Source organism: Crotalus tigris, unplaced genomic scaffold, assembly GCF_016545835.1.
Source record: "Crotalus tigris isolate CLP2741 ecotype Arizona unplaced genomic scaffold, ASM1654583v1 scf7180000017551.9496454, whole genome shotgun sequence".
Classification (NCBI taxonomy): Eukaryota; Metazoa; Chordata; class Lepidosauria; order Squamata; family Viperidae; genus Crotalus; species Crotalus tigris.
Genome location: NW_024096469.1, coordinates 9,320,433 through 9,345,740, shown reverse-complemented (window position 1 = coordinate 9,345,740; position 25,308 = coordinate 9,320,433). Strand labels below are relative to the sequence as shown.

Below are 25,308 nucleotides of genomic sequence, written 5' to 3'. Positions count from 1 at the left end.
TTTCAGAACTGAAGAAGCTTCTTGGATGAGAAGTGAAACATTTCCAAGAAAAAAAAAATAAGAAAGTCCAGTTGCCTTTTGAAAAGCACTTTGGGACATCTGGTACAAAGATGAGGGGATTCTCATACAATAATTCGGACAGGAAATCATGGCCACAAGGAAGAATATTCCTGTATGCTGGGAAAAAAGAGAGAATGTTGGAATCAATGTTTATTGCTTCAAAATGTATTACAGGTAATATTATTAGTATAAATACCTAGGCAGAGTACTTGTCTTTTAAGGCAACCTTTAAAAAAAAAAGTTAAAAAGAAAAGAACAAGAATAAAACAAAAACATTGCCCAGACTGGAACAGAATATGTTCCATACATTGTCCAGAAAATAAATCCTGTGTCAAATAAAAAGATCTGAGTTTTCAAATCATAGAATAATCAAGTTCAACATTCTGGGAAATCCAAGCCCTTCCTATTAAGTAGCTGAAGCCATCAGTTAGCACAGTGATGGCGAACCTTTTAGAGACTGAGTGCCCAAACTGCAACCCAAAACCCATTTATATATTGTCGGGTGCCGAGTGGGTGTGGCCCATTGGGTGGGGTGTGGCTGTGGTGGTAACGGCAGACTGGGTGGGACTAAAAAGTTCAATCAATCAATTCCAATTTTGCGAGATCTTTTTTTTCCCGCGAGAAGTTGAAATTGATTGATTGAATGTTTGGTTTTTTTGAACATGGTGGCAGAGGCCTAAAGCGAAAAGGTTTTATAAAACCCAGCTGAAGGCCTAGGATTGGGGCGACGGTGCGCATGCCCACAGAGAGGGCTCTGCATGCCACCTGTGGCACGCGTGCCATAGGTTTGCCACCACAGAGTTAGGATATGCACAATAAAGAGTCAGAAGAGAAATATTTTTAATTTTTGCCCTTCTTTTTGTCAACTCCTCCTCCTTTGTTCTCAAACCCACAAAAGAACATGACAAAACAAGAAGTCAGAAGCCACTTTTAGGAAAAAAAATATTTAATTTGTCAGACCATTCGGAATTTAAAAAGCCATATCGATAAGAACCACTTCCCCAATCCCAGCTTAAAGGGTAGCTTGGATGAAACAGCAGTCAGCGACAGCCCTCTGCCATTTACTCAGCTTGCATTAGCAGATGGAGATTACATCATTCCTCATTATCAGAGCAGAGAATCTTTCAGCCAAGAGCTAGAAGCACACTCATCCCCTAGCAAGGCACAGAACAGCATTCTCAGCAAGACAGGCAGAAATCATGACTCAATGCAAGCCTCTTGAAGATGAGCCATGGTCTGAGTCAGTGTCAAGTTGGTCCTTCCACTTCTTGAGCACAGACTCTACAGGCAGGGTATGGTCCTTCTACGGACAGTAGAGAACACCTTTCCAATCAGAACACGGTCCAAAAACATTCATGGAGTCACTGTCCCTGCATATTTGGAGGCTCCTATGTTGGAGAAGTCTGAAAAGAATTTGCCTGCTCAAAATGCTTACACAATAAAGGCAAGCTAAATTTCAGAGGATATCAGTCTAGGAGGCCAGGAGAAGACCTGATGAAAAGGCATTGCAAGAAGTGGGCAGCGCTTCTTTTTATCAAGGTAGCTTCTTTCTCCTGCCAGCATAGGAGAGAGAAACAGCCTTTTTCTGCCCAGAGAGGGAAGAAGAGGCAAAGAGAAAAATGGCACACAATCATCCTAGGGGCAAAAGGACAGGCAGGCTATAAGCCAGGAACTAGCACACCAAGGCATGAAGAGAAAGTGGGATACCATGAAAAGGACCAAAGGCATATCAAACAGATTTATTGAGGCATATGACTGTGCATTTTATCAGAGGTGGTTGGGAGACACCTCTACCCGGGGAAAGATGTTATTTCAAATTAAAGCCAGAGCCTGAATAATTCCCCAAAGAACAGCACAAAAAGATGAGAAAGAATAAGTCAGCAGAATAAAATATCTTGAATGGGATAATTCATCCTCACCTAGTGAGGACAAGGTAAAGCAAGATGAGTAATGCCAAAAAGAGACAATTACATTTCTGTAGTGAAACTGCCACTCCCAGATGTTTTTAAGCCTAACAGCATCCATTCCGTAGCAAAATTCCATTTCAGCAGCATAATCCTTGAAAACTGAAATATTTTGTGCAGTTACATGACACCACCCATCTCTTGCATTATGGAGCCCTCTGGCCATTCCTTGCAGTTAAATTCCTTCATTTTCCTTTCAAAGTTTTGCATTTTTTATTTTCCCAATCTGTGTCTACCAATTATCTTGCACTCCCACTCTGGCTTGGATGATAGTTGTAATCCTTAAAATTTAGAGAAGATCAAGTTAAGGAAGGCTTATCCATACTGAAAACACAATTGGCAACAAACCTTTTTGACAAAACAGTTACTGACAGCAGTCTTGCAAGTCCCACCATTTTATACCTCATGAAATAAAGTATCATTTTAATATGGCTTCCCTCTTTCATGTCCAATGGTGTCTCCAACATGTTCAATCACCAAGTTGGTTGTCAACGTCAGGTAAGAATGTTTAGACTCTGACCACAATATAAAGTAGATCCTCCCTGGTGCATAAACACAGACATTCAAAGTAAACACCAAGCATTTTTTAAAAAAAGATATGCAGCCTTAATTTTCGTAATAAGGAGGGGTTAACAGAAGAGGAGATAATAAAGATTCCAAGAACAATACCATGATGTCACATTCCAGGGTTTGGTCCAAAGGCAGAAGGATTAGGAGAAAGCACAACATACTTCAAACAAGAGTTCTTGCTACATTTGACCAGTTTCTCTCTCTCCATTAAGAAGAATGGCCTCTATTAAGAACTGGAGAGATACCCTTCTAATTTCCAAAGCATTCCCTTGTGGGAGTGAACACGAGATGGGAAGATGCAGGAACCATCTATTCATCCACAAGAGGCTGAACTATGAACTGTAGATTGGAACTTCTCAGCACTCATAACGCCATATTTGTACAAAATGAGCACTGAATGTTGTCCATCATTGGTGGGGTGAAAATAAGGGAGGCTCTCAAAATACGGGCAAAACAGAGGTGGAATTATAAATTTGACTGAGGGCTCCAAGGAGAATAGAAGGCTCACTGTTTGGAACATAGAATAGGAAGTGGCATCCTGACCCAGTGACCCAGATTGACTGTAACAGATGTCAAGTAGAACACTTGGTTTATGCAGGAGAAAAAGAAACACATTGCCTCAGCAACCAAGATGAAATCTTCTCGGTTCCCAAGATGACATCTCCATGTCTATCTGAGGCCTTGCCTCAGTTAGATGCTCCTTTGTGGAGGCAGGCTTTGCAAGGCATCCTCAAGGAACAGGATGTGTGGAAATCAGGATTCAAAACTTCTACCATCTGTGCTTGCTATATGGAGATGAAGCCTAAGGCAAAACATTAAGACATTAAGATGTTAGGTTCTTTACATTAGGAATGTAACTGGGAAAGAGACAGGCTGATCTATTTTACCCGCAGCATATAAGCAGAAAGGTCAGATCCACTAATTATATCAGTGGCTGGGAGGGATGAGAATTCAGTTGCTCCTAAGAGTACAACAGAAAGTCCAAAGCTTACCATTTCACTCATCTGCCCATTCCTTCCATCTTTCTGAGCCAATGCCTGCTTACTCTGTGAAACATAAGCATCATCAGCACGCAGGGTAGAATTGGCACTGCCCATCACTTGGCTGTTGGCCGTAGCACGAGGGAGGATGACATCGTAAGGGGCATCCAGCTGGAGCCAATAAAAATAATAAATAGTAAAAATGGGGTAAAAAGTATAATCATGTTTTTGAAACATGACTGTCATTGCAAAAGAAACCAAAACCATTATTGCTGATTCCAAAATATTTGTAAGGCACTAAAAAAGGCTTTTCACAGATTTGTATTTTCAATAAAGGAAAATATTTGTAGCTCAGGTTGAAAGGAAGGGGTCCTTGGTGCTCTCTGAACTTGGTTGCTTTCTTGCAAACATTTCATTATCCAAACAAGGTAACATCATCAGTGCTGATGATGCTTATCTAGTTCTGAGTAATGAAAAATTTGCAAGAAAACAACCAAGCTCAGAGAGCACCAAGGGCCCTTCACTTGTATGTTCTCATTTCCTAACACAGTTATAAGCTTAGAGTCTCACTAAGCTCTGTCAAACTAGCCTTGACATTTATTAGCTTTGGTAACTAGGATGTAGGCTTAGAATTGTGCAGGGGAAAAAACTGAACAGCTCAAGGAAGACTGAGATATTTCAAAGGCAAACCACTGTTAAACAGTAATTAAAGGTCACTATTCAGGAAGAGTGAGCATAATTTATGCCATTTCACATGAGACCCACAACTCAAGTTTTCAAGCCTTTCCTGAACCCTTAGATCTCTGGATTCTTTAATTGTACAGGATCAAAACCTCAATAACAGCTGCCCAGAAAATTGATGTAGAAGGCCTGGCTCTCACAGGAAACACCTGAGGCACTAAATTATTGTAAGCAATATCAATTCAGGTGAGAGTAACTATAAATGAACAAATCTTCATAACCTAAGCCAGAGGTTCCCCAATCTTTTGGGTACCAGGGACCGGTTCCGTGGAGAGAGGTTTTTCCATGGATTGGAGGGTGTGTGGTTTTGTGTGCTGCCTGCATCTCGCGGATGGAGCTTTGCTTGTTTATGCGGACCAGTTGCTGGCACGTCACAGCCCAGTACTGGTCCACAGACCGGGGGTTGGGGACCCCTGACCTAAGCAACAACTGAGCTAAACTTCCTCTACTTAGGAAAAGAGAGATCAAGGGAATTTGCCATCTCATATCCTTCTGTGTTTGGTAAATAGGCATTACACAGTTGCAATCACAGTTTTTGTTTCTTCATTTTGTTGCATAATGTTTCTTCTTAAGTATCTCTAAAGGGTAAATTGTTTATTTTAATTTTATTTGCATTGTTTTTTCTTTGAAAAATGGAATGATAGATAGATAGATAGATAGATAGATAGATAGATAGATAGATAGATAGATAAAAAGATAGATAGATATAGGGAGATAGAGATATAGATGATATAGATATAGATAGATAGATGATATAGATATAGATACTGTAGATGATAGATAGATATATAAATATACACACACACACAAAAATCAAGATTAAAAAAGCCATGAATTTGCCATTTAAACATTTTTTTAAAAAAAGTTTGCGCAAAAACAGCGATGAGACTATCCAGCTTTTATTTACAAACTATACCCTCAAATGACTCCTGCTTCTGATGACCCCTTTCCAACCTATATCTGACATAATTTTTGGATTTAACCTCTCAGACAAGCTTTCATTTCTCTGGTCAAGGATGGTGTCTTCTTCTAATGTCTTTTATAGAAATGGTTTGTTTCTTCTAAGCCTGCTACCTAACAAATTAAGCTACTGACAAGCAAGAGGAGGAGGAGAAGCAGCTGCCAGCACAACCGCACATTCACTTACAGGCCCAGTGTGCATTACAGTCATCTCTGTGGGCTGATAGACAGTTGTCAGAAGCTGCCCATTGTATCCGCTGTATGGGGACACAGGCTTTTTAGCTGGAATGAGAGAAACCACAGGACAATAACATTTAAGTACACTATTACAAACATTTTCAAGAGCAAAACTAGCATGGTTTGAATGACAAAATCTGGAGAAGAATGATGGTCAATAATTTGTATAACTTGGTTGCTAGATGTAAAATTATGTTGATTTTCTCAGAATGGGACAACTTAGTGTGGTCAACTCGCCGCAGCCAACTCACCACGGCCAACCCCCCGTGGCCAGCTCACCGCAGCAGGACAACTCACTGCGGAACAATTCAATTATTCAATTTAAGTATTTAAAATATTTTTAAAAAAATTTAATTTCTGTCATTCACATTTTATTTTGTCCCTCCTTTTGCATCCTATTTTTAATTATTCTATTCTACCATTTCTTTGATATTAGTGTAACTCTTGTCCTGCGGTGAGTCGGCCGTGCTGAGTTGTCCTAGACCCGATTTTCTAGCACAGCCTCGTTAGATAGCTCCCCCCTGAGACTGTAGGATTTCATGTGGAATAAGAGAAAGATTATCTTAAAAACAATTTGGGGGCCAAAATTCCAACAACTGTTTGCAGCATCCCACAGTCAGGTGACTACAGTTTTTGGCTTTTTTTTTTTTTTTTTTTTTCTGGCCTCCCATGTATACTTTTTTCTGGCAAAAAAATATGCCCATTAGGGAAAAGGGACTCATTAAACAACCACTGTGTTGGCTTAACAACCGCGGCATTTGCTTAATGACCATGATATTTGTTTAACAACCGCTGCAAAAAAATGGTTGTAAAACTGAATGCAGTCACAGGGTGCACTGTTTCACAATGGCCATGACTTATGACTGTAATTCTGGGCTCAATTAAAGTTGTAAGTCAAGTACTACCTGTAAAGGTGTATTAAAGTCTTAGCACACTGGGTTTATGTGTCCAGCTACTTTTATATAGCTCCAGGAGCAGAAAAAAATAAAAATAGAAAAAGAGAGCGAGAGAGACCCTAACAAATAAAGTCACAAGTCTGTATAGAAGTGTATACTTTTTTTAAAAAAAAAAAAAAAGCTAAATCCTCACAACTCTTCCCCAAATTAATGGCATCCTTTCTTACAAGTACACCTGTATAAACAATAGCTGTAATTCTTTCCATTGGGTTCCTGTTGCTTATTAGCATCGTCTGATCAATGCAGTCCAATGAAAAAGCCATCAGAAAGCTACTGGGATTTTTCTTTCATAAGCCGCCCATAAAACAAAGTCTTGTTTGTGGGTAACTATAGACAAAGTAAGTTTTAATGAGCTCAAGGTGCTTGGAGACTTTTTGTGAACAAGAAAATCCATCTGGATTTATGGCACTCACGAGACAAAGTTGATTGTTTTGATGCTCTGAAGGTCAGCTCTCTTCGGGCCCCAGCAACATGGCTGATGTAATCAGTAAGCCAATGACAATAAGCCATAATTTCAAACTGACAGTCTGGGCTTAAAATAAATCTTGCTTATTATGTTGAGTCCATTTGTATATGATACATCAGGGGTGTCAAACCCAATTTCATTGAGGGCTGCATCAGCTTTGCAGTTGCCCTCAAGGGGCCGTGTGGGTGTGGCCAGGGTGGATGTGGCCTACTGGGTGGGCGTGGATGGAGTGGGTGTGGCCTACTGGGTGGGCATGGCCAGCTCTACATCGTTCGCGTCAAGGATGCCTGTGGGGGAGTGGGATAGATCTGAGGGTCTCTGGCAGAAAGGGGTGGGACCAAGGCAAGTGCCAAGGCATGGTCCACTGGAGGAGACTAAATGTTCCTCTCAGGCCATGCTGGGGGAGGGGGCTTATGGAGCTAAGACTGAATGCATTTCAGCACAGATGGCCACCACAAAATTGTACATTGGCTCCTGGCCGGCCTGGGCCAGGGCCAAGGCAGAGGGGGCCATTCCCTCACTGTTTCCAGGATGGCTTTGCGGGCCACATGAAACCACTTTGCGGGCCGTTTGACATGTCTGTGATACATAATCAACAAGTTCTATCCTGCGTTGCATCTGATCTTAGCCAGTTTCTCTTCAAATCATATAAAATAAAAAGATGAACTCAGCTACTGGATGTACTATTCTAAATTGATTTTACCTTAGCTGAAAATAGTTTTAATGTGATACCTTGGTTTTTATTTATAGTGTTACATTTTTATCTTTCTCAGCAGGCAGTCTTTGGACATTTCAAAATATAGGGATATTTCTGAAGGTATGAGCCTAGAAATCTTGTAAGTACATAATAAGTTTACGTCTCAGTTATCTCTATGTAAACTTAGATATAAACTCCACTAGACTTACTTCCTCCCATTAAAATATAGCCTTTATAATTTTATTTACATGTATATTTTAAGACAGAAAGCCCCAATTATTGAGATTTAGCAAACCTGTCTGAATTTTCGTACTATGAAAAAAAATATTGTTCCATCTACGGAGCTACTGTCCAATAGAGTTAGAAAATTCAGCTACAAAATTAGAGGAGACAAAGAACTGTTATAACATCATAGACTAGAAATCAGATGTTTGCTTGCATTAATGCTATCTAAGCTCCCTGCCCCAAAATTGTGCTACAATGATAGCACCATTCTTGTACAGATTACAGGATATCCAGTACTCCTGGGAATCTACAAATTCAGACAACCATAACAGCACACCCTGAGAGAGGCAGTTGTGTGAACTTGATTCTCTATCACCACCAGATGCATCTATTTTTCTGATCTTCTCCAGCTGGGTCACAGATACCGATGACTAAGATACCCACCCATAGGCAACACTGTGCTAAAAAGAGGGGGGAGGGGGGAGGGGGGAGAGAAGCAGAATAAATAATTTTTCAGGACAATTAGAAACCATTCAGTTACAACAGGAGTAAAAAAAAAGTGACTTACAACCGCCCCTCAAACTTATGACGGTTGCAGTGTGTCCCCATAGTGAAAATTCGGACCCTTGGCATGTGGCATGTATTTAAGATGGTTCCAGACTCCCCTGGTCCTGGGCTTGCCATTTGTGACCTTCTTGGCTGGGTTCTGATAAACAGAATTAATGGGGGAAGCCAGATTCACTTAACTGCATGATTCCCTTAACAGCTATGGCAAAAAAAAAAGGTCATAAAATTGGACACAACTCATTTATGAAATTCTGGCCCCAGTTGTGTTTGTAGGTCAACCATAATCCTGGATGCAGTTCCTCTGATCACATTGTATCTTTCCCCCCTTCCCCTGGTCTCTTCATCAATATCACAAGCCTACCTGAAGAAGGTTCATCCATTGAGAAAGCTTTGTTCTCCACGAACATGCTTTGGGATTTCTGCTCCTTGAGGATTGTTTCGTAGCCAACCCCCCGTGTGGGGTAGACATCATCCTCATAGGCTTGCTCTGGTCCCGGCTTGATCACCTGAGAAATCTCAGGAATGACATAAAAGAAAACAAAAACTGTTGCATTGGATACAAGAGCAATAGCCAATGTGGGGTCATCCCAAGTTGGTCTCTGGTCCTGCTGGTTGCCATAAACATACATAACAATCCATACTATCCAGATGGCCATGGAAAAGGAAGTTGTGAGGAGAATGAAAACAGCGTGCTTTCTCCAGTGCTTGTAATGTCCACATAAGACCGGCCAAGTAGCAATAAAAGTAGCTACTTGCAGGAACATTACGTAGATGAGTGCCATGACAAAGTCCTCATTCTTCAGTTCACAAGGATCCTTGGCAGTACCATCATTCCTCACCACAGTGATAATGAGCCACTCGGTGTTGATGATGACTTCAACCAAGACGAGGACCAAAGCCATGCCAAAGGTGACCCATCCCCGAGGCCCAGTGTTTTGCCGTGCAAAGAAATTGAGACTGAGGCTATGGGCAGCCAGGCAGGAGAAGCAGATAGCAAAGAGGACACCAAAGAGGAAACGTCGTGAAACACATGTTGAGAAGTCTTGCTTGACAATGAAAGCAAAGGTCAAGCAGAAAAGCCCTAAAGTGCCCAACAGAAAGAAAGCTTGAGTCCCTATTAAGCTCTTCTTCCGGTAGTCTTGGATAAAAGGCAAACTGGCCACTAGGACCACAGTGAGGACAAAGCTGATAACAACACCAAAGCTGGCCACGGCTTCTAACACAATGCCCCAGGCGACAGATAGGTCACAGAGGTTGTAGTAGATGGAGTTCAAGTCCTTGCCACATCCTGGTGGTGGTGATGGTGGTGGTGATGAAGTCTCTTGAGCTAAGCATGTTTTCATGGAAAGCACAAGAAGCCAAAGACATGGCAATAGTGTCCTGGGTGTGGCCATCATGGTGGAATGATGGGAAATATTCTTGGCTCTTCAGGAAAGAACTAAAAGAAAAGAAAAGATACAGTGTCTATATGAAAATGCATGAGATATTTTTAGTATTTTTCTTGTCCAGACATGCCCAGTATTTTTGCAACTGAGAATCATTATTCGGCCTTTGGATCATATACCAAGGATCATACCCTGAACATGAACACAACCAAGACAAAATAGGACTTATTAAACCTGAATAAAATACTGTCCAAGTGAATATTTTCCTTACTTAATACCTTACACCTTGTGTCACATTAAACATTACAATTTGAGGATAACTTTTAGAAGGGTTATGTATCCAGAATTTTGGAAGCCCATACAAAGTCTTGAGGCCTCAAGGAGTCATCTAACTCTATCCTAGTGATAGTACTCGACCATATTAACTGGATTTCTTTGGTTCACTTCTTAAAATACCTTTAAGAGCACTGCTAGGCTCTTAAAAGTGTCTGTTCTAAGTTGATTATTACTCTGAGAAATACTGGTGAAGATAGAAAAGCTTATAGTGGGAAGGTTAGTCAAGGATCAAGATTTATTTGATACGGCTCTACTTCTTGAAATCACTTTTCCATGCCAGCCAAACTACATGTTCCAGAGGACAGCTAAATTTAGAACTTTTAACTAAGTACAAGAACCTTCAAGTTTATTAAAGGATCAGAGCTGGGCGATTGAATGTTATGCATCTACATTATTCAGCTTAATGGTTCTATAAAACTTTAAGTTCCATTACCTCCAATCATGGGCCATGCTGCCTGGGACTTATAGTTGTACCCCAAAATCTGGAAGACAATTTATTGGGGAGAATGACGACTTAACACTTTCTCTAGATCACAGAAGGCTAATGGCTAAGGCAGATCAAGAATTTCCTATTCTGTATACATTATTTAGCTAATAACAGCAGCACTCAGATGAATTTAAGGCCCCTGGACCTACAGTTTTCTAAGGTCAGAAAATCCAGTAGTAGGTGTCCTATGTAACACTGATGTGATTGTGCCTGGATTAAAAAAAACCTGCAACTAATATGGCCAGTCAGTAACTGTTTTTGCATGACACAGATTTAAACTAGCCTGCCACTTTTAACTTGCAGTTGACCAAACCTGTGTGAATTCATGGCTCAGTGAACCCCCCAAATTAGATTAAATCCATAAACCTAGGTTAAGTTTACTATTGGTAAAACAGGATACAGACAGATGTCACAAGTTGATTTGCTATAAGGCAGTTCTTTATATTTCCGTCGCACCGTGTTTTGTGATTTACAGTATAGTTAAAAACTTACAGCAGTCTGAAGGACTGTACTAAAGGAAGCATTATGACACTGAACTGTAAAATTACTATAAAATCTTAAACATAGATTTTTTTAAAAAAAAAACCCTCAGAGATTAAAAACCAAGAATCTGGCCAATACAACCAATCTACAATTTTAAAGTAGAAAGAAAAAAGTCATCATCTGATGTCAAAAGTTACTGTCTTTAGAAGGCTCAGAATAGGGCAGAGGATGGCAGTAGCCACTGAGCAGATGGCCTGTCTAAGTTAGAGAGGCTTTTCATTTCCCTCTCCCATTCTAGTTTGTGGAGAAATTAATATATTAGAAGCATACAAGAAGTAAATAGGGCAGTGTTTCTCAACCTTGACAATTTTAAGGCATGTGGACTTCAACTCCCAGAATTCCACAGCCAGCATTGCTGGCTGTGGAATTCTGGGAGTTGAAGTCCACATGCCTTAAAATTGTCAAGGTTGAGAAACACTGAAATAGGGTATCCCGTCAACAAGAAAAGCTGAGATTCCAATCCTTACACTGCCAAACACTTCACCGAATCATTTCCCTTGTACCAAGTCAAAACATGATGCCACCAGTTCAGTAGTACCCACAGATACGAGCAGGCTTTCTTCCTTCTTCCGAGAATGGCCAAAATGAGCATGAAGCTTGTACAGGCAAAGAAACTGCTCTGCCATGATGCAGTCATCCCCAGTCTTGAGATGGTCACCAGTAAGTACCCTCTTCAGACATGGAGAAAAGCAAGGATAGCTCTCTGTTGCCTTCTTCATCAAGAACCTTCCCATATTGACAAAGAAGGTCTAAAGAGCCATTATGAGTGCATCTGGCTGAACTTGTTAAGGACCAGGAACCGCCTGCTTCCTGACCAAAAAAAGAGTGAAATAACAGAATCTTAATCAAGCAGATTAGTTGAGCAGGCCTAGAGGTGAAGACTTTCGCCTCCCAACTCGGAAGGTTGAGAATTCAATTCTAGGCAGTGACCGATGCTTCTCTATCAGGGCATAAAGAGAAAATATCTGCTGTGAACTCCGCATAGTCATCAGGAAGGGCATCTGGCCGATAAATGCTCAGCTCCACTCAGTTGTCCTGACGCCACACCGAAGCAAAGGATTGCAGGGTCATACAAAGAAAAAAACGCCACCCCGAAGCAAAGGATTGCAGGGTCATACAAAGAAAAAAAAATCAAGCAGGTGAATTGGTATACCAAATAGGCGGATTTTGGTGGCTACCGGCGGAAGGGATGAACACTATTGATGTAAACATTTACAACACTATTGATGTAAACATTTACAACACTATTGATGTAAACATTTACAACACTGTTGATGTAAACATTTACAACACTGTTGATGTAAACATTTACAAAGGTTCAAAGCAAGTTCATCAGAGAGGCCTTTCCTTCTCCTGCAGAGATAGAAAAGGTTTGCACCATCTCCCACTTCTTTTGCTAAGTTGTGGCAGATCTCTTAGTGGCAGATCCATGAAATCTGCAGAGAGAAAAGGAGGCTGACACTACATCTTATCTTTAGACAAAACACAGTGCAGGGGCTAAGGGGGTGGGTGGGAAAGAGAAAATACACAGACTAAATACACAGACTCCATATAAAGAACCTCTCTCTTTGGCTAAAACTGTTCCGGGGAACAACCATAACAACAAGAATTCTGCCCCTCCATTTCATTGTAAAACAATTCCCAGATCAGCTGTGCTCCTCTAGCCCTCCCTTTCCTGGACTCCCACTCTGAACTTGTCTGATTCCCAGGCTCAGAGGACCAATCAGGGCTAAGGTATGTTTCAGGGGCCGGTACCTGGGAGCTTTGTAGACTTTGGTTTCCTCTCTATTTAGAAGGCAGCTCTGTTTGGAAGGATTGATTTTGAATAATCCTCTTCATGTCTATGGATTCAGGCCTTTTCAGATCTAAAAAGCAGCCAATCCCGTTCCATTGGTGGGAACTCATTTCCTACTCAGACAGGCTACCATCCTATTTGCTGAACATTTGCAACCAAAAGAAGAACCCTTAAACCTTCTCCGTATCCGGCTTTTCACATTCTACCAATAGTAATCTTGACACCCAAAGGCATTAGTTTAAAGAGACCCGTGCATCGCAGAGTGCCAGAATATAAAGCAACAACTTTTAGTAGGGGTCCTTTAAAGGGGCTCTTTTGCTAAGGGTCAGATCAGGAAATCGCTGTGCTCTTGCTATACCAGGGGTAGGCAACCTCGGCTCTTTTATGACTTGTGGACTTCAACTCCCAGAATTCCTGAGCCAGCATAGCTATACACTTGTTAGATTTTATTTCTATTTAATATGGAATCTCAGTTGTTTGGATGAAAACTTGAGAATCTCAGTTATAAACTTAGCTTTTAATGTTGTATTGTACCTCTGGGGTTGAAAGCGTATGAATCCTGTTTGCAAACAGCTAAAAATAATAATATTAAGGCAGGAAAGTTATAAGCTGTGGTTAAGCAAGAAAACATCACACCAATGAATTTCCTGTCCAGTTGATTTCTATTTATTTAGTCTCTATGAACATTTTGCTACCATTTCTGACAACAGACTTTTATATAAAAGTTTTTTTAAAAGTTATCAATTTGTTTTCCCAAGTGTTTCAATACAGTAAAAAAAATGGCAAGCTAATTTAATAAGAGCTTTTCAATCTATTAATTCTAATATTTACACGATCTTTTTCAAGCTTATGTAAATGAGCACTGCGTTAAGTTATATGTTCTAGACATCAAAGCTGGATAGGTTTACCATTATAGATTATACTTTTGGCTTAGAGATGATTTAGCATTACACTCTAAAAGCTACAGCATCTTCTGCTAGCCCTTTAATATTCTCAAGTGCAGCCTCAACAATGGAAGCACAAAATATCTTAAGCAACTACATACCATAGGAAGCTTGCAGATTTTAGAGATTTAGGTAAAATACACAAACGCTTGAACATCAAACATACCTTTTAAAAATGCATTATCATATGACACTTTAAATTACTTATATGAACAAAAGCTAAGCTCCCTAATTTAAGACACTGCTGAGATATGACTACAATATCCATTGTTTCCTTATTAGCAGAATATTGTGCAATTTCAGTTTAAAGAGCATTATTTGTGAAGCTTAATTCTACTCTGCATGTCTTATCGGGAAAATAAGTATATTTTCCAGCACCATTAACATGCTGGCTTGAAACAACTACCGATATTATTGTTTGGAAGCTGTCAAGTCTTTCGTTTTAACCTGTTTGCTCTACCTTGAGAATTAACAACAAGAAAAAATGTAGGCATTTCTGATATTTGAATTACTGCAAGCCCAAGGTTCATACGACTTAAGTTTTTAGAAAAGAGCCTGGCAACTTGGCCTTTAGTATATTCTAACTGTGGTAGAGGACTTCCATTCTGGGATAGTTCAACATCTGGAAGGAAAGACTTTTGCCCTCCTTAATGCAATAGGCCACGTGCATGTAATTTTCTCAATTCTCATTCCCTATCATAGTAGTCTTCTCTTTAACTTCCTTGAGCATGACTGTGTATACACACACACATATACAGATTTATTCACACAAACACACAGAGGGATTATTTTTCTCTACATAGAAACTATAGGGTTACCAGTTCTGAGTTGATATATTCAGACAGATACTAGAGAATAGTGAAGAGACACAAAAACCTACGTTTTTGTCATCTTCTATTGAATGACTGGATTTTTTACATCCCGGGTATAGCAGTCCTACGTATCTAACAACAACAAGAATCTGGGGTCAATGTGTGGTCTGTTAGCAGATTGATGCAGTCTTTTTGCTAAAATCGTACACTACAGATTTATCCAATCAATGGCTGGATAAGATCAGAAAGGCTGGATAAAAATATACTAAACAAATAAGGATTCAGAGCAAGCTAGTTACTGTCATCTCTATTCTTAGAGCTAGCACTTTTGCCCTGCTCCCATGTGCTCCAACAAACTACATGATTCAGCATTAATTAATGTTGCAGAAGCCTTAAGTAAACATTGCTGCTTACTTCACTGCCATTTCCCCGGAAATCCACCTCAATAAACTTCCTCAAACTACTGATCAGTAAGATACTTAGCTGTTAACCTTTCTTTCTGTCCAGTCTTGAACTAACTGAAACAGATCTGTGTTTAGGATATTGCTAAGTCGGTGAGAGCTTCCATTTTTTTTAACTGGGGGGGAAATCAAATCTGAATATATCTAATATACTTGACAAAGGACAAAACAGATATGCCTTTTTCCCAACCTAAGACTCTAAAAGGAATGAGGGAGGGGAAGATTCATGCTATCATTCCCTCCAATTAGAATTCATCTCTTGTACAATGCTCATTCACATGTTATAGCCCCCCAGGTGCAATTACTGCACAAATGTGTAATTTGTAGGATGCATCGCTAGTAAGCTTCTCGTACTTCTAACGTTGTTCTCTGAAAGATGGCACTGAATCACATCTGGCCAGATAAGTCATTTGATGAAAAGACACTTCCAAGCCTACATTCCCTGACCAGTAATAATCACGATGTACAAAAGAAAAATATCTAAAATTCTAAAATAAACTAGGAGAAGGCCCTCTGTAAGGCAGCTCTTGATTAAAACATTTGTTTATCCTTGTTGTGGTACCTGAGATTTATCTTAGTTTTCTCTAGAATGGCTCGGCTATCGAGGGATAATCTGAACACAGTGGTGAGTTTAAAATAGGTGAACAACTGGTTTTCTGTGTGAATGATGCTTTTGGAAATCCATTCTGGGCCTGGGAAACAAAAAATTAGCTACTGGTTCTGCCGAACTGGTGCGAACTGGCTGAATCCCACCACTGTCTGAAGACCCCTGTTAGCATGCTGTTATTTCATTGTAAGAAAGCTGCAGGGTTCCTCCACACATCTTCACTTAGCAGGACTAATAAAAAGCACCTCTGTCTGAAACCCACCGCTGGTTAGAAAAGGCAGCCCTGCTGCAGATGGATTAAAGGTCTGAGCTTCATGGAACTACTTTTCCGACATTCTCTTTGCAAATAACATGTGGCATTTTAAGAAGGAGGGGTTGGAAACATTGCTTGAGGGGAACAGCATCAAGGGCCTATGAGAAGCCGCAGTTCTGACATCTGGTTTCCATGGCAGGCCAGGAGGCACAGTACATTTTTATTAAACACTTCTGTTTCAACTTCTCCCCTTGTACCAAATGATACATTACACCGGATGCTTTAGTGAGCTGCCTTCTCATTGCATCCATAGACAACACAAAGTAAGTACAGTTTATACACAAATATACTCTCCCTCCCCAATAGCTTTCAGAGAGTACAGAAATAATGGGTAAAGTTGCTTTATTTCTATAGATAGTTTTTCTTTCCAAGGCAAATAGGCAAACTGCAGAACAGGCCCCAAACTAAAAAAGAAATTCCCTTCTTCTATGATTCACACCTCTGCAGGAAACAGGCACCATTTCCAAGGTACCTAGAAGCAATTACTGGCTGTCTCAAGAAGGTTGGCTGCTTCCAGAATCGCATCTCTGTAGTAGGCAGAAGAAGTGGAAATGGCAGAGGAAGGAGGAAGCAGTGAGCAATTATTTCTTTTGGCCAGCAGGAGGGAAAAAGAAGGCATAAAATAGCAATAAGCAATAGCACTTAGGCTTATATACGGCTTCATAGTGCTGTACAGCTCTTTTTAGGTGGTTTACAGAATCACCATATTGCCCCTCCCCCGAACAATCATTTTACAGACTTTGGAAGGATGGAAGGCTGAGTCAACCTTGAGCCCTGTCAAGATCGAACTCTAGGTTGTGGGCAGAGTCAATCTGCAATACCGCATTCTAGCCACTGCGCCACCAGACTCTTATAGATCCCAGGGACTCTTTTCTCCATGGTTTCAAACCCACAAGGATGTCCTCTTACAGTAGGAAAGAGCAACAACCTGATCTTAAATATGCTTGATTACTAGACACTGTTCTTAGCAAGATTATGCAGGTTTGGTCAGCTCATACAGGCCAAAAGGCAAAAGTGAGAATAGCAAGTGATGCCCATAGAACAAATCAGCAGTACACAGAAATAAAATACAGACATTATGGGACAAGTGATGATGAAGAGATATATATCTCTATCTACCTAAAAGCACAAACTACCACTATCTGCCTGCAAAGAGTATTCAGATCTAGAATTCTGCTCCTAATAAATTGTATATATCAAACTTCCAGAAACTGAGTTTGGTGAAAGCTTATCTACTTAGTTACCTCAAAAAAGTATAGCTGCATATAACAAATAATGACTATGTTCACTCACCATCCTTATCTATAATTAACCGAACTATTTCACTCAATATCCTGGGTTTACCTGATACAATGAACAAGAAATTAATCACAGTGGCTGATTCATATGCTATATAAGGCTGAAATGTAGTTGGTAGATTTGTGCTTCAGTATGTGATGTAAACATAGCCAAAACTTCTCAGCCAGTACGAAACATTTTTAAAACTATGCCTGGTCATGCAAATTCTAAAGCAGGAGTGTCCAACCTTGGCAACTTTAAGACTTGTGGACTTCAACTCCCAGAATTCTGGCTAGGGAATTCTGGGAGTTGAGGTCCACAGGTCCTGCCAAGATTGGACGCCCCTGTTCTAGAGCAAATGCATAACCCTGTAATGCAGACTAGGATATGTTGTGATTGACAGTTTATGATAGCCTAAATTCTGCAGACTAGGTTTGGGAGGTCGACAGTATCCATAACATTGACTGGAAGTATCAGTCCATATTATATATTGGCCTAATTCTAAGAGCATTCCTCAACTGATGTCCATCAGATGGTTTTGACTGCAGCTCCCATGAGCCTCAGTCACAAAGGCTGAAAGTCAGAAACCACAAGAGTTGTAAACCAAATATATTGAGGTTACCTGACTGGGAAACATATTGTTCCCTCTCTAGAGGCTCCAGATATCAAAGTGACTTAATAATTCTGCAGTGTTATCTATTGAAGAGTATTTTAAGAAGGAAACTTGATAAAGTCATGGAAACAGCTTGTAGCAGCTTATGGATTATTACTTCAAGAGTGCCAGTTTGGTGTGGTGGTTAAAACATCAGGTTAGAAACTGGAAGACTATGTGCTCTAGTCCTGCTTGAGGCACAAAATCAGCTGGGTGACCTTGGGCCAGTCACTCTGCCTCAGCCCCAGAAATGAAGCCAATAGCACACTACTTCTGAAAATTTGCCAAAAAAACCCCTGCAGGGACTTGTCCAGGCAGACATGAGGAGTCAACACTGACTTGAGGAAGGAAACTCACACAAGATTCCAACTTCACCTGTTTAGCCTAGGAAAGTACTAAAAGATGTGCACAGTCCCTTCCAATCCTATTATTTTATCTTCTATGTTGCCTAGTCAAGAAGCAAAGTCCCAGTTTAATTTAGTTCATGTTTGTTTGCAGAGAAGAGGCAAAAAGCAAATATTCCCCTCTGGCTAACTCGCAATCCTTGTGAATGCTTGCCTGAACTCAAGAATTCTGTATCTTAGCATAGTAGTACAATTTTCTACTTGAAACCAAAAAGGATCCATAAGGTAGCTTGGTTCTTAAAGCCAGCTCACCACAATTCACCGCCCTTTATGGAGTACATAAAGTACCACCAAGTGGGTTAAAAAAAATATTCTCACATTTTTGTAGTTTCTCTTTCTTCCCAATGCCCTAGGGATAACATGTACTCTTCAATGCCATGCTCCTAACAACTCTAACCAGCCAAAAGGTTTGTTGAGGACTCAGGCAAGGATTTGAACCGGGGTTCTTTTGCTCCACATTCAATCCCCTTTAATGGGAGGGACTGAATGAATGGGGGAGTGTGTGCATGAGAGTGTGTATATTTCTACCCCCCTCCCTCTCTTTCCCCCCCCCCGTGTGTGTGTGTGTGTGTGTGTGTGTGTGTGTGTGTGCATAAAGGGAGAGAGAAACACACCAACCAACAAAGAATCCCTATTTTGCCTTGCAAATTCCCAGTTACCATTTTAAGCCCCTGGGTGCTAACCATTTGGGAGGGGCTATTTGTTTTCCTCTTTCCTCAATCACACTCCTCAAACAAAACATTAAGAATGTTCCCGACTGGTTTTAAAGGTTCAAGCCTCTCTTTGCTGAGGATTTTTTTTTTTAAAGAAACAATGTCGGATAACCCAAACGCGTATCCCTTTGCACACACAAAACACCTATAGTTTTAGAAAGAACTGGGTCCATCCAGCGGCTCCACACTTCTGGCGTGTAGTTAAGATTACCCGACCTTGCCAGTTCCTACAAAGCAGAAGCGAAGCCAAGGAGAACCGTCTAACAGGAAGCAAGGAGAGCTGCTTTGTATTATTAGGGCATTCCTTCCCCCTTCCCCGCCGCTCCCGTTTCTGAAAGAAACCCGCTCCCCCCGCTTCCCCCCCCCCATGCTTCAAGTTATCTTCTGGGACAAATTCCCGGAGATCCCGAGCGAGGCTCGGCTGCGAACGAGCTCCTTCCGCAGAAGAGCAGAGCCCGCGCCCCCAGCGAGGACCCAGCCCGGCGCTTACCTGCTTTAGGTAGGGCAAAGAGGCGCTCCTCCCTTTCCAAGGAGTCGAAGATCAGCGGGGGTGAGGAGCCGGCGGGACTGGCAGTCCGGCCGCCCCCGGGACCTTTTCTCCCAGCCGCCGGAGTCGAAAGTTGAGCCCGCCGGAGCGGGGGCGGCGCGCGGTGGCGGGGCTGGGAACGACGCGGGTTGGGAGGCGAGACTGAGGAAGGTCTCTTTTTTTCTTCTTCTTCTTCTTCTTCTTTTCTTTTTTCTTCCCTTGAGGGACGCTCCCGGGCTTTCTGCTCTGGGAAGCTACCAGCTTGACATGAGCATGACATCAGGCTCCATTCAGGGTGCTTATCAGGCCCTCGGCCAGCCTCTGGCAACCAGATTGCAGACTAATAAATCACCGCCGTTGCCCCGCTCTCGGCTGGCGGAGAAATCTTTGGGTGTCGAGCAACCGAGCTCTCGCCTTACGTACCAGGAGCCCGTCCCGCCTCCCTCGGCTCATCCCTGCCCAGGTTTCTCTGCGGCGCTGCAATTCCAGACCTGGTTTTGTGGCTGGCGCTCGCTCGGGCTGGTTTCATCCACGCCTCTTCTCTCTTTTCGGTGTTCTGGCTGGGTCCGAGACAACAAACCCCATCTCAGGTGCTGAAAGAGTCGAGAGTCTGGTTGGTTTGACTCTAGAGGGACGCGCTGGCTTTTTTTTTTTTTTTGGTGGGTTTTTTTTTTCCAGTCTATTTCACCAATCGCCCAGGTGGGGAAACTCTGCAAAGCCTCAGAGGAGCTTTATACAATTGGTGTCCTTTCAGGGGTTTACTCTTAAATTTCCTTGATATTTTGAGGAACCACTGTGAAAGCGGGAGATTGTGAGTTCAAGTGCCGCCTTAGCGATGAAAGGCAGCTGGGCGATGATTTGAGCCAGTCACTCTCAGCTTGACTCACCTCGCAGGGTTGTTGTGGGGAAAATAGGAGGAGGAAGGTATGTTGGATATGTTCGCTGCCTTGAGTTATTTGTAAAGATAATAAAGGCGGGATGCAATAAAGAAAGAAACGAGGAGGATTGCTGGCTCTAAGGGTGGGGTGGGGCCTGTCTGCCTTTTTTTACCTGTTAGTCATCCTGAGGTCAGCAGCCCAATTACATAAATTAGAGCTGGAAAGATGGCAACTTGCCTGCTAGGGAAGCAGAGATAATTCAACCAAACTACAAATTAATAGCACCATTGGTGATAGAATACAGTAGCATTGCCAAAATGGGCAGGCTTGTCCCATGGAGCATTAGCCAATTTACTGTCTGTGATGCAATGCTTTGGGATGCAGACGTGGTCCATAGAATAATTTCTGAAATACATAGTTACCTAAAAAAGAAATAAAAAGGAGTACTGTATACGCCCAATGTGACAAAGTGGGAGAATGTAGAAGTATTGGATATGTAAATCCTTTTTTGAGATTGTATGTAGCTCTCAAAAAATTCATCTGCTATATTGTCCATAATTGGCAAGCAGGGAGGGACTAATCTTCTATGAGTGGCTCTGTTGTCTTCTATAGGTGCCTCTAAATCTTCTGGCTACTATGGGGGCATTCAAGATGGTTCAACATCTGCCTCCAAAGAAGCTTTTGATCAGAGCAAATAAAACCTGATGTTTTACTGTTCAGCCATAATGCTGAACACATTTCATTTTTGAACCGATTTAAGATGAACTTTAACTCAGATTTTTATATATATTTTATTATTTTTTTGTAGGGTTAGGGTTAAGGTTAGGATTAGGGTTGAGGTTTTTAAAATAACATTCTTAATATTTAGCAAACAGCATATTAATTCAGATTTTTAATGTAGGCTTAAAGTATTTTTAATGAAAACCTGAATATAGTGAAACATTTCTAATTTTATTGCACTTCCTAATAAGGAAATCAGCAAACGTTTTAACACACCTGAAACTGACCTCTCTCACACAGCGTAAATACAAATGAGGTTGGCGAATAGAGATTTTGAAAGTATGGGTAGTCCTCAACTGACGACCACAATTGAGCCCAAAATTTCTGTTGCTAAGCAAGACAGTTGTTAAGTGAATTTTGCCCCCATTTTACAACCTTTCTTATCGCAGTTGATAATTGAATCACTGCAGTCATTAAGTTAGTAATACAGCTGTTAAGGGAATCTGGCTTCCCCATTGACTTTGCTTGTCAACAGTAGGTAAAAAGTGATCACAAATACACAAAAACCATCAGAAATACATGCCAGTTGCCAAGCGTCCAAATTTTGATCACGTGACCATTGAGAAGCTGCAACAGTTGTAAATGTGAAAAATATAAGTCACTTTTTTGGTGCCATTGTAACTCTGAATGGTCACAAAACAAATGGTTGTATTTCAAGGACTTGTTGTTGTTGTTAATTGCGAAGTCGTGTCCGACCCATCGCGATCCCATGGACGAGGTTCCTCCAGGCCTTCCTGTCCTCTACCATCTTCTGGAGTCCATTTAAGCTCACTCCTGCTGCTTCAGTGACTCCATCCAGCCACCTCATTCTCTGTCGTCCCCTTCTTCTACTGCCCTCAATCTTTCCCAGCATTAGGCCCTTCTCCAGTGACTCCTTCCTTCTCATTAGGTGGCCAAAGTGTTTGAGTTTCAACTTCAGGATCTGGCCTTCTACCTGTATTCAAAAGCATACTTTAAAATGTTGGTGATGTCTGTTTCTGAAAATGGGACTAGTACTCTTTTGAAAATAATGATTAATCTGCGTGGCTGACAAGTCACTGATGGAAAGGAGACACCCTGGGAGAAAGAAGGACACTGGGCACTTGTAATAAGCCAGCCTTGTGCATTCTTTCAAAACAATCCTCCACTTATATTCAGAAATAGCCCAACTAACAGGATATAGGTACAATGGAAGAGTTAAGAGGAGTACCAGGGATGCTTACCCTCTCTTTACCATATGCTCCTCTTCCATGCCGTCCTGCAATAGTCTTCCTTCCCCCCCCCCCCGCAAAAAAAACCCAAAACCCTGTAAAAAGTACGACTGTATGAAACTCTTTCTTAACAATGGAAAATCTGTAATAAACTCATTGGCAACAGAACCAGCAACACACAGCTATCGAAACCTGCCTCTCTTTCCTGATTTAAATTGGTTCTAGTGCTCTTTCAGAAGACCATTAAACCCATATCTGTAAAGCGTTCCCAATAAGGCTTGACAAGCCTATCGAAAAGTGCTCTCGAGCCTTACATGGCCAGATGTTCTGTTTTAAAACTAGAACAGTCACAGACAACTTTAAACTTATACTATGGGGGGATGAAAGCAATTTCATTTATTTTTATGTATTTATTTGTATCCTGACTTTATTTAATTTTCACTTATAACTCAAAGCAGCAAATATATCCAAGCATACCTTTCTCCTCCTATTTTTTCCCCAACAACAACCCTGTGAGGTAGGCTGACTGACAGAAAGCGATTGGCCCAAAGTCACCCAGCCGGCTTCCATAGCTAAGGTGGGACTTGAACTCACAGTCTCCTGCTTTCTAGTCTAGTGCCTTAACCACCCAGGGATAGGCAGCCTCGGCTCTTTTATGACTCAGGAATTCTGGGAGTTGAAGTCCATGAGTCATAAAAGAGCCGAGGTTGCCTACCCCCAAACTGGCTGTCATATTTATATAAAAGAAACGCCCAAATATTTGGTTCTTTCCTCTGGCCTTGTGTTAAGGAGTTTGATGGGCTCCTTTAGGCTGGGGGTGATGTAAGGAGTATATTATATTCCTTGAGGTAACTGTTGCTCTTTTTTTGTAAAGTTGTTTTCCTTCTGTTTTATTTGGTGAAACTGCCTAGTAATCCTTTTGGAAATGAGCAGTCTAGAAAATTGACAAACAAATAAACCAATCTCCTGGTGACCTTTTTGCAGTTCAGATTACTACAGGATTCATCATAAACCTGCTCTGTATTTGCCTCCTAATTCCAGCTTGTTGCCCTAAGATTTCTATGTCTCTTTTTCTACCTGGACATCACTTCCTTGTTCACCCTGTTCCTTCTTGTTAAAAGATTACGGTCTTTTGTTCTTTAATGCTTTTGCTTGATATCTGCCTAATCTGGTCCTCTTGGGATCTCTTGATTTAAAACCCATGCTGATTTTGTTTCCATTGCCTCTTGTGGATGGCAGCCCACAGGCCTAATGGTTAGGGCCACAGACCTCACAGTCAGTGGCCACCTGTTTCGTGGTGAAAACTCACTTCCCAAGTATCTCCTGAATGCCAGCTTTCCCTCTTTCATTCTTCAGACTCTGCTGGTATGTTAGCCTCAAGCTTTTAGACTTGTTTGGGTTTTAGCAAAAATATCCAAGCTGGGTTATAGCCTTTTTTATTTTTTTATTTTTACTAACTTGTATTTGACTGCTCCCGTTAGGTGTTGTGGTCTTTAAGTTTTATAGGATAATAAATTTCTATTACAATAAGACTACTCATGTTCACAATCATCATTTCGTAATCAATAATGCCAATAAAGCATTGCTGTTGCAGGTTGTGTGTGTGTGTGTGTGTGTGTTGTTGAGTATATCTGTCTTCAGCAAATGGATCTATTTACTAAGTTAAGAGTTCTAGGCAAGACCACAAAATATTCAGTAGGATATTTAAGAAGAGACTGGACAGCCATTTGTTGAAATGGTATAGGGTTTCCTGCCTGAGCAACGAGTTGGACTAGATCAGGGCTTTTCAACCAGTGATACGGGTACCACTTGTGGTACATTGGCACCTGGCAGGTGGTACGCAACCATCCTAGAAAAGTGGTAGCGGGGGAGGGGAATGAGCTAAACCAGTGGCAGCACCGCACAAGCCTGAGCAAGAGATGGCTGGAACTGCAGGGCTGTCAGGGCTCAGCAGAAGCGCCAGGATCAGTGTGCTTTCCAGCTGATCGGTGCTTCTTCGGGGCTGTCAAGGCTCAGCGGAAGCACCAGGATCATCACCAGACTCCAGTTGGAGCTCAGCGCTGATCCTGGTGCTTCTGCTGAGCCCTGAAGAAGCACCAATCAGCTGGAAAGCAACACTGATCCTGGCGCTTCTGCTGAGCCCAGAAGCGCCGATCAGCTGGAATGTTGCAGCATCTCCAGGGTCTTGTGATTTACATTCAGATGCTTGGCAACTGATTCATATTTATGACGGTCACAGTGTCGCACAGTCATGTGAAGTGACCAAAATTTGCTGCAACCACCCAGCAGACGGGGGGAATAAAAAACAAACACCTCCACCCCACCCCCGCTGCCAATCCTCAACAGAAATGCTCACAACAATGAAAACCTTGGACATGCGCTATCTTGTTCGGCTGTGGCTTGGGGGACACTTTTTTCAATGCCATTGTAACTTCGAACAGTCATTAAGCAAACTGTTGTAAGTCGAGGACTACCTGTACTTTATCACTTTTTTCCTTTTTTTTTTTTTTGGTCATCAAGTTTTTGACACCTTGCTAGGTGACTGGTAGTACTCGGATGCTACCATATCCTAAAAGTGGTGCAATGGATGAAAAGATTGAAAAGCCCTGGTATAGAGACATAACTCTGATGCGTACAAACACATTGCAACAATTCAAAGTGCCAGATAAAGGAAACAACCATTCTAGACAATGTCTTCTAGCAAAATGAATAGCTACACAACTTCATTAAAAAGTGCTTGACAATTCAACTCATTATAGCACACCCAGTACAAGCTAAGAA

The 25,308-nt window shown here is 41.4% G+C and overlaps 1 protein-coding gene across 1 annotated transcript; it reads right to left on the bottom strand.

The window, feature by feature from the left end:
- Positions 1-988: 988 nt before the first annotated feature.
- On the bottom strand, positions 989-21,624 carry GPRC5C (G protein-coupled receptor class C group 5 member C). Its single transcript, XM_039346775.1, has 5 exons — positions 19,644-21,624; positions 8,785-9,861; positions 5,463-5,557; positions 3,587-3,745; positions 989-3,396 (listed from the first exon to the last, which is right to left on the bottom strand). Exons 2-5 carry the CDS (start codon positions 9,818-9,820, stop codon positions 3,364-3,366), a joined length of 1,323 nt encoding a protein of 440 aa, XP_039202709.1. The 5' UTR covers positions 9,821-9,861; positions 19,644-21,624; the 3' UTR covers positions 989-3,363.
- Positions 21,625-25,308: the final 3,684 nt, after the last annotated feature.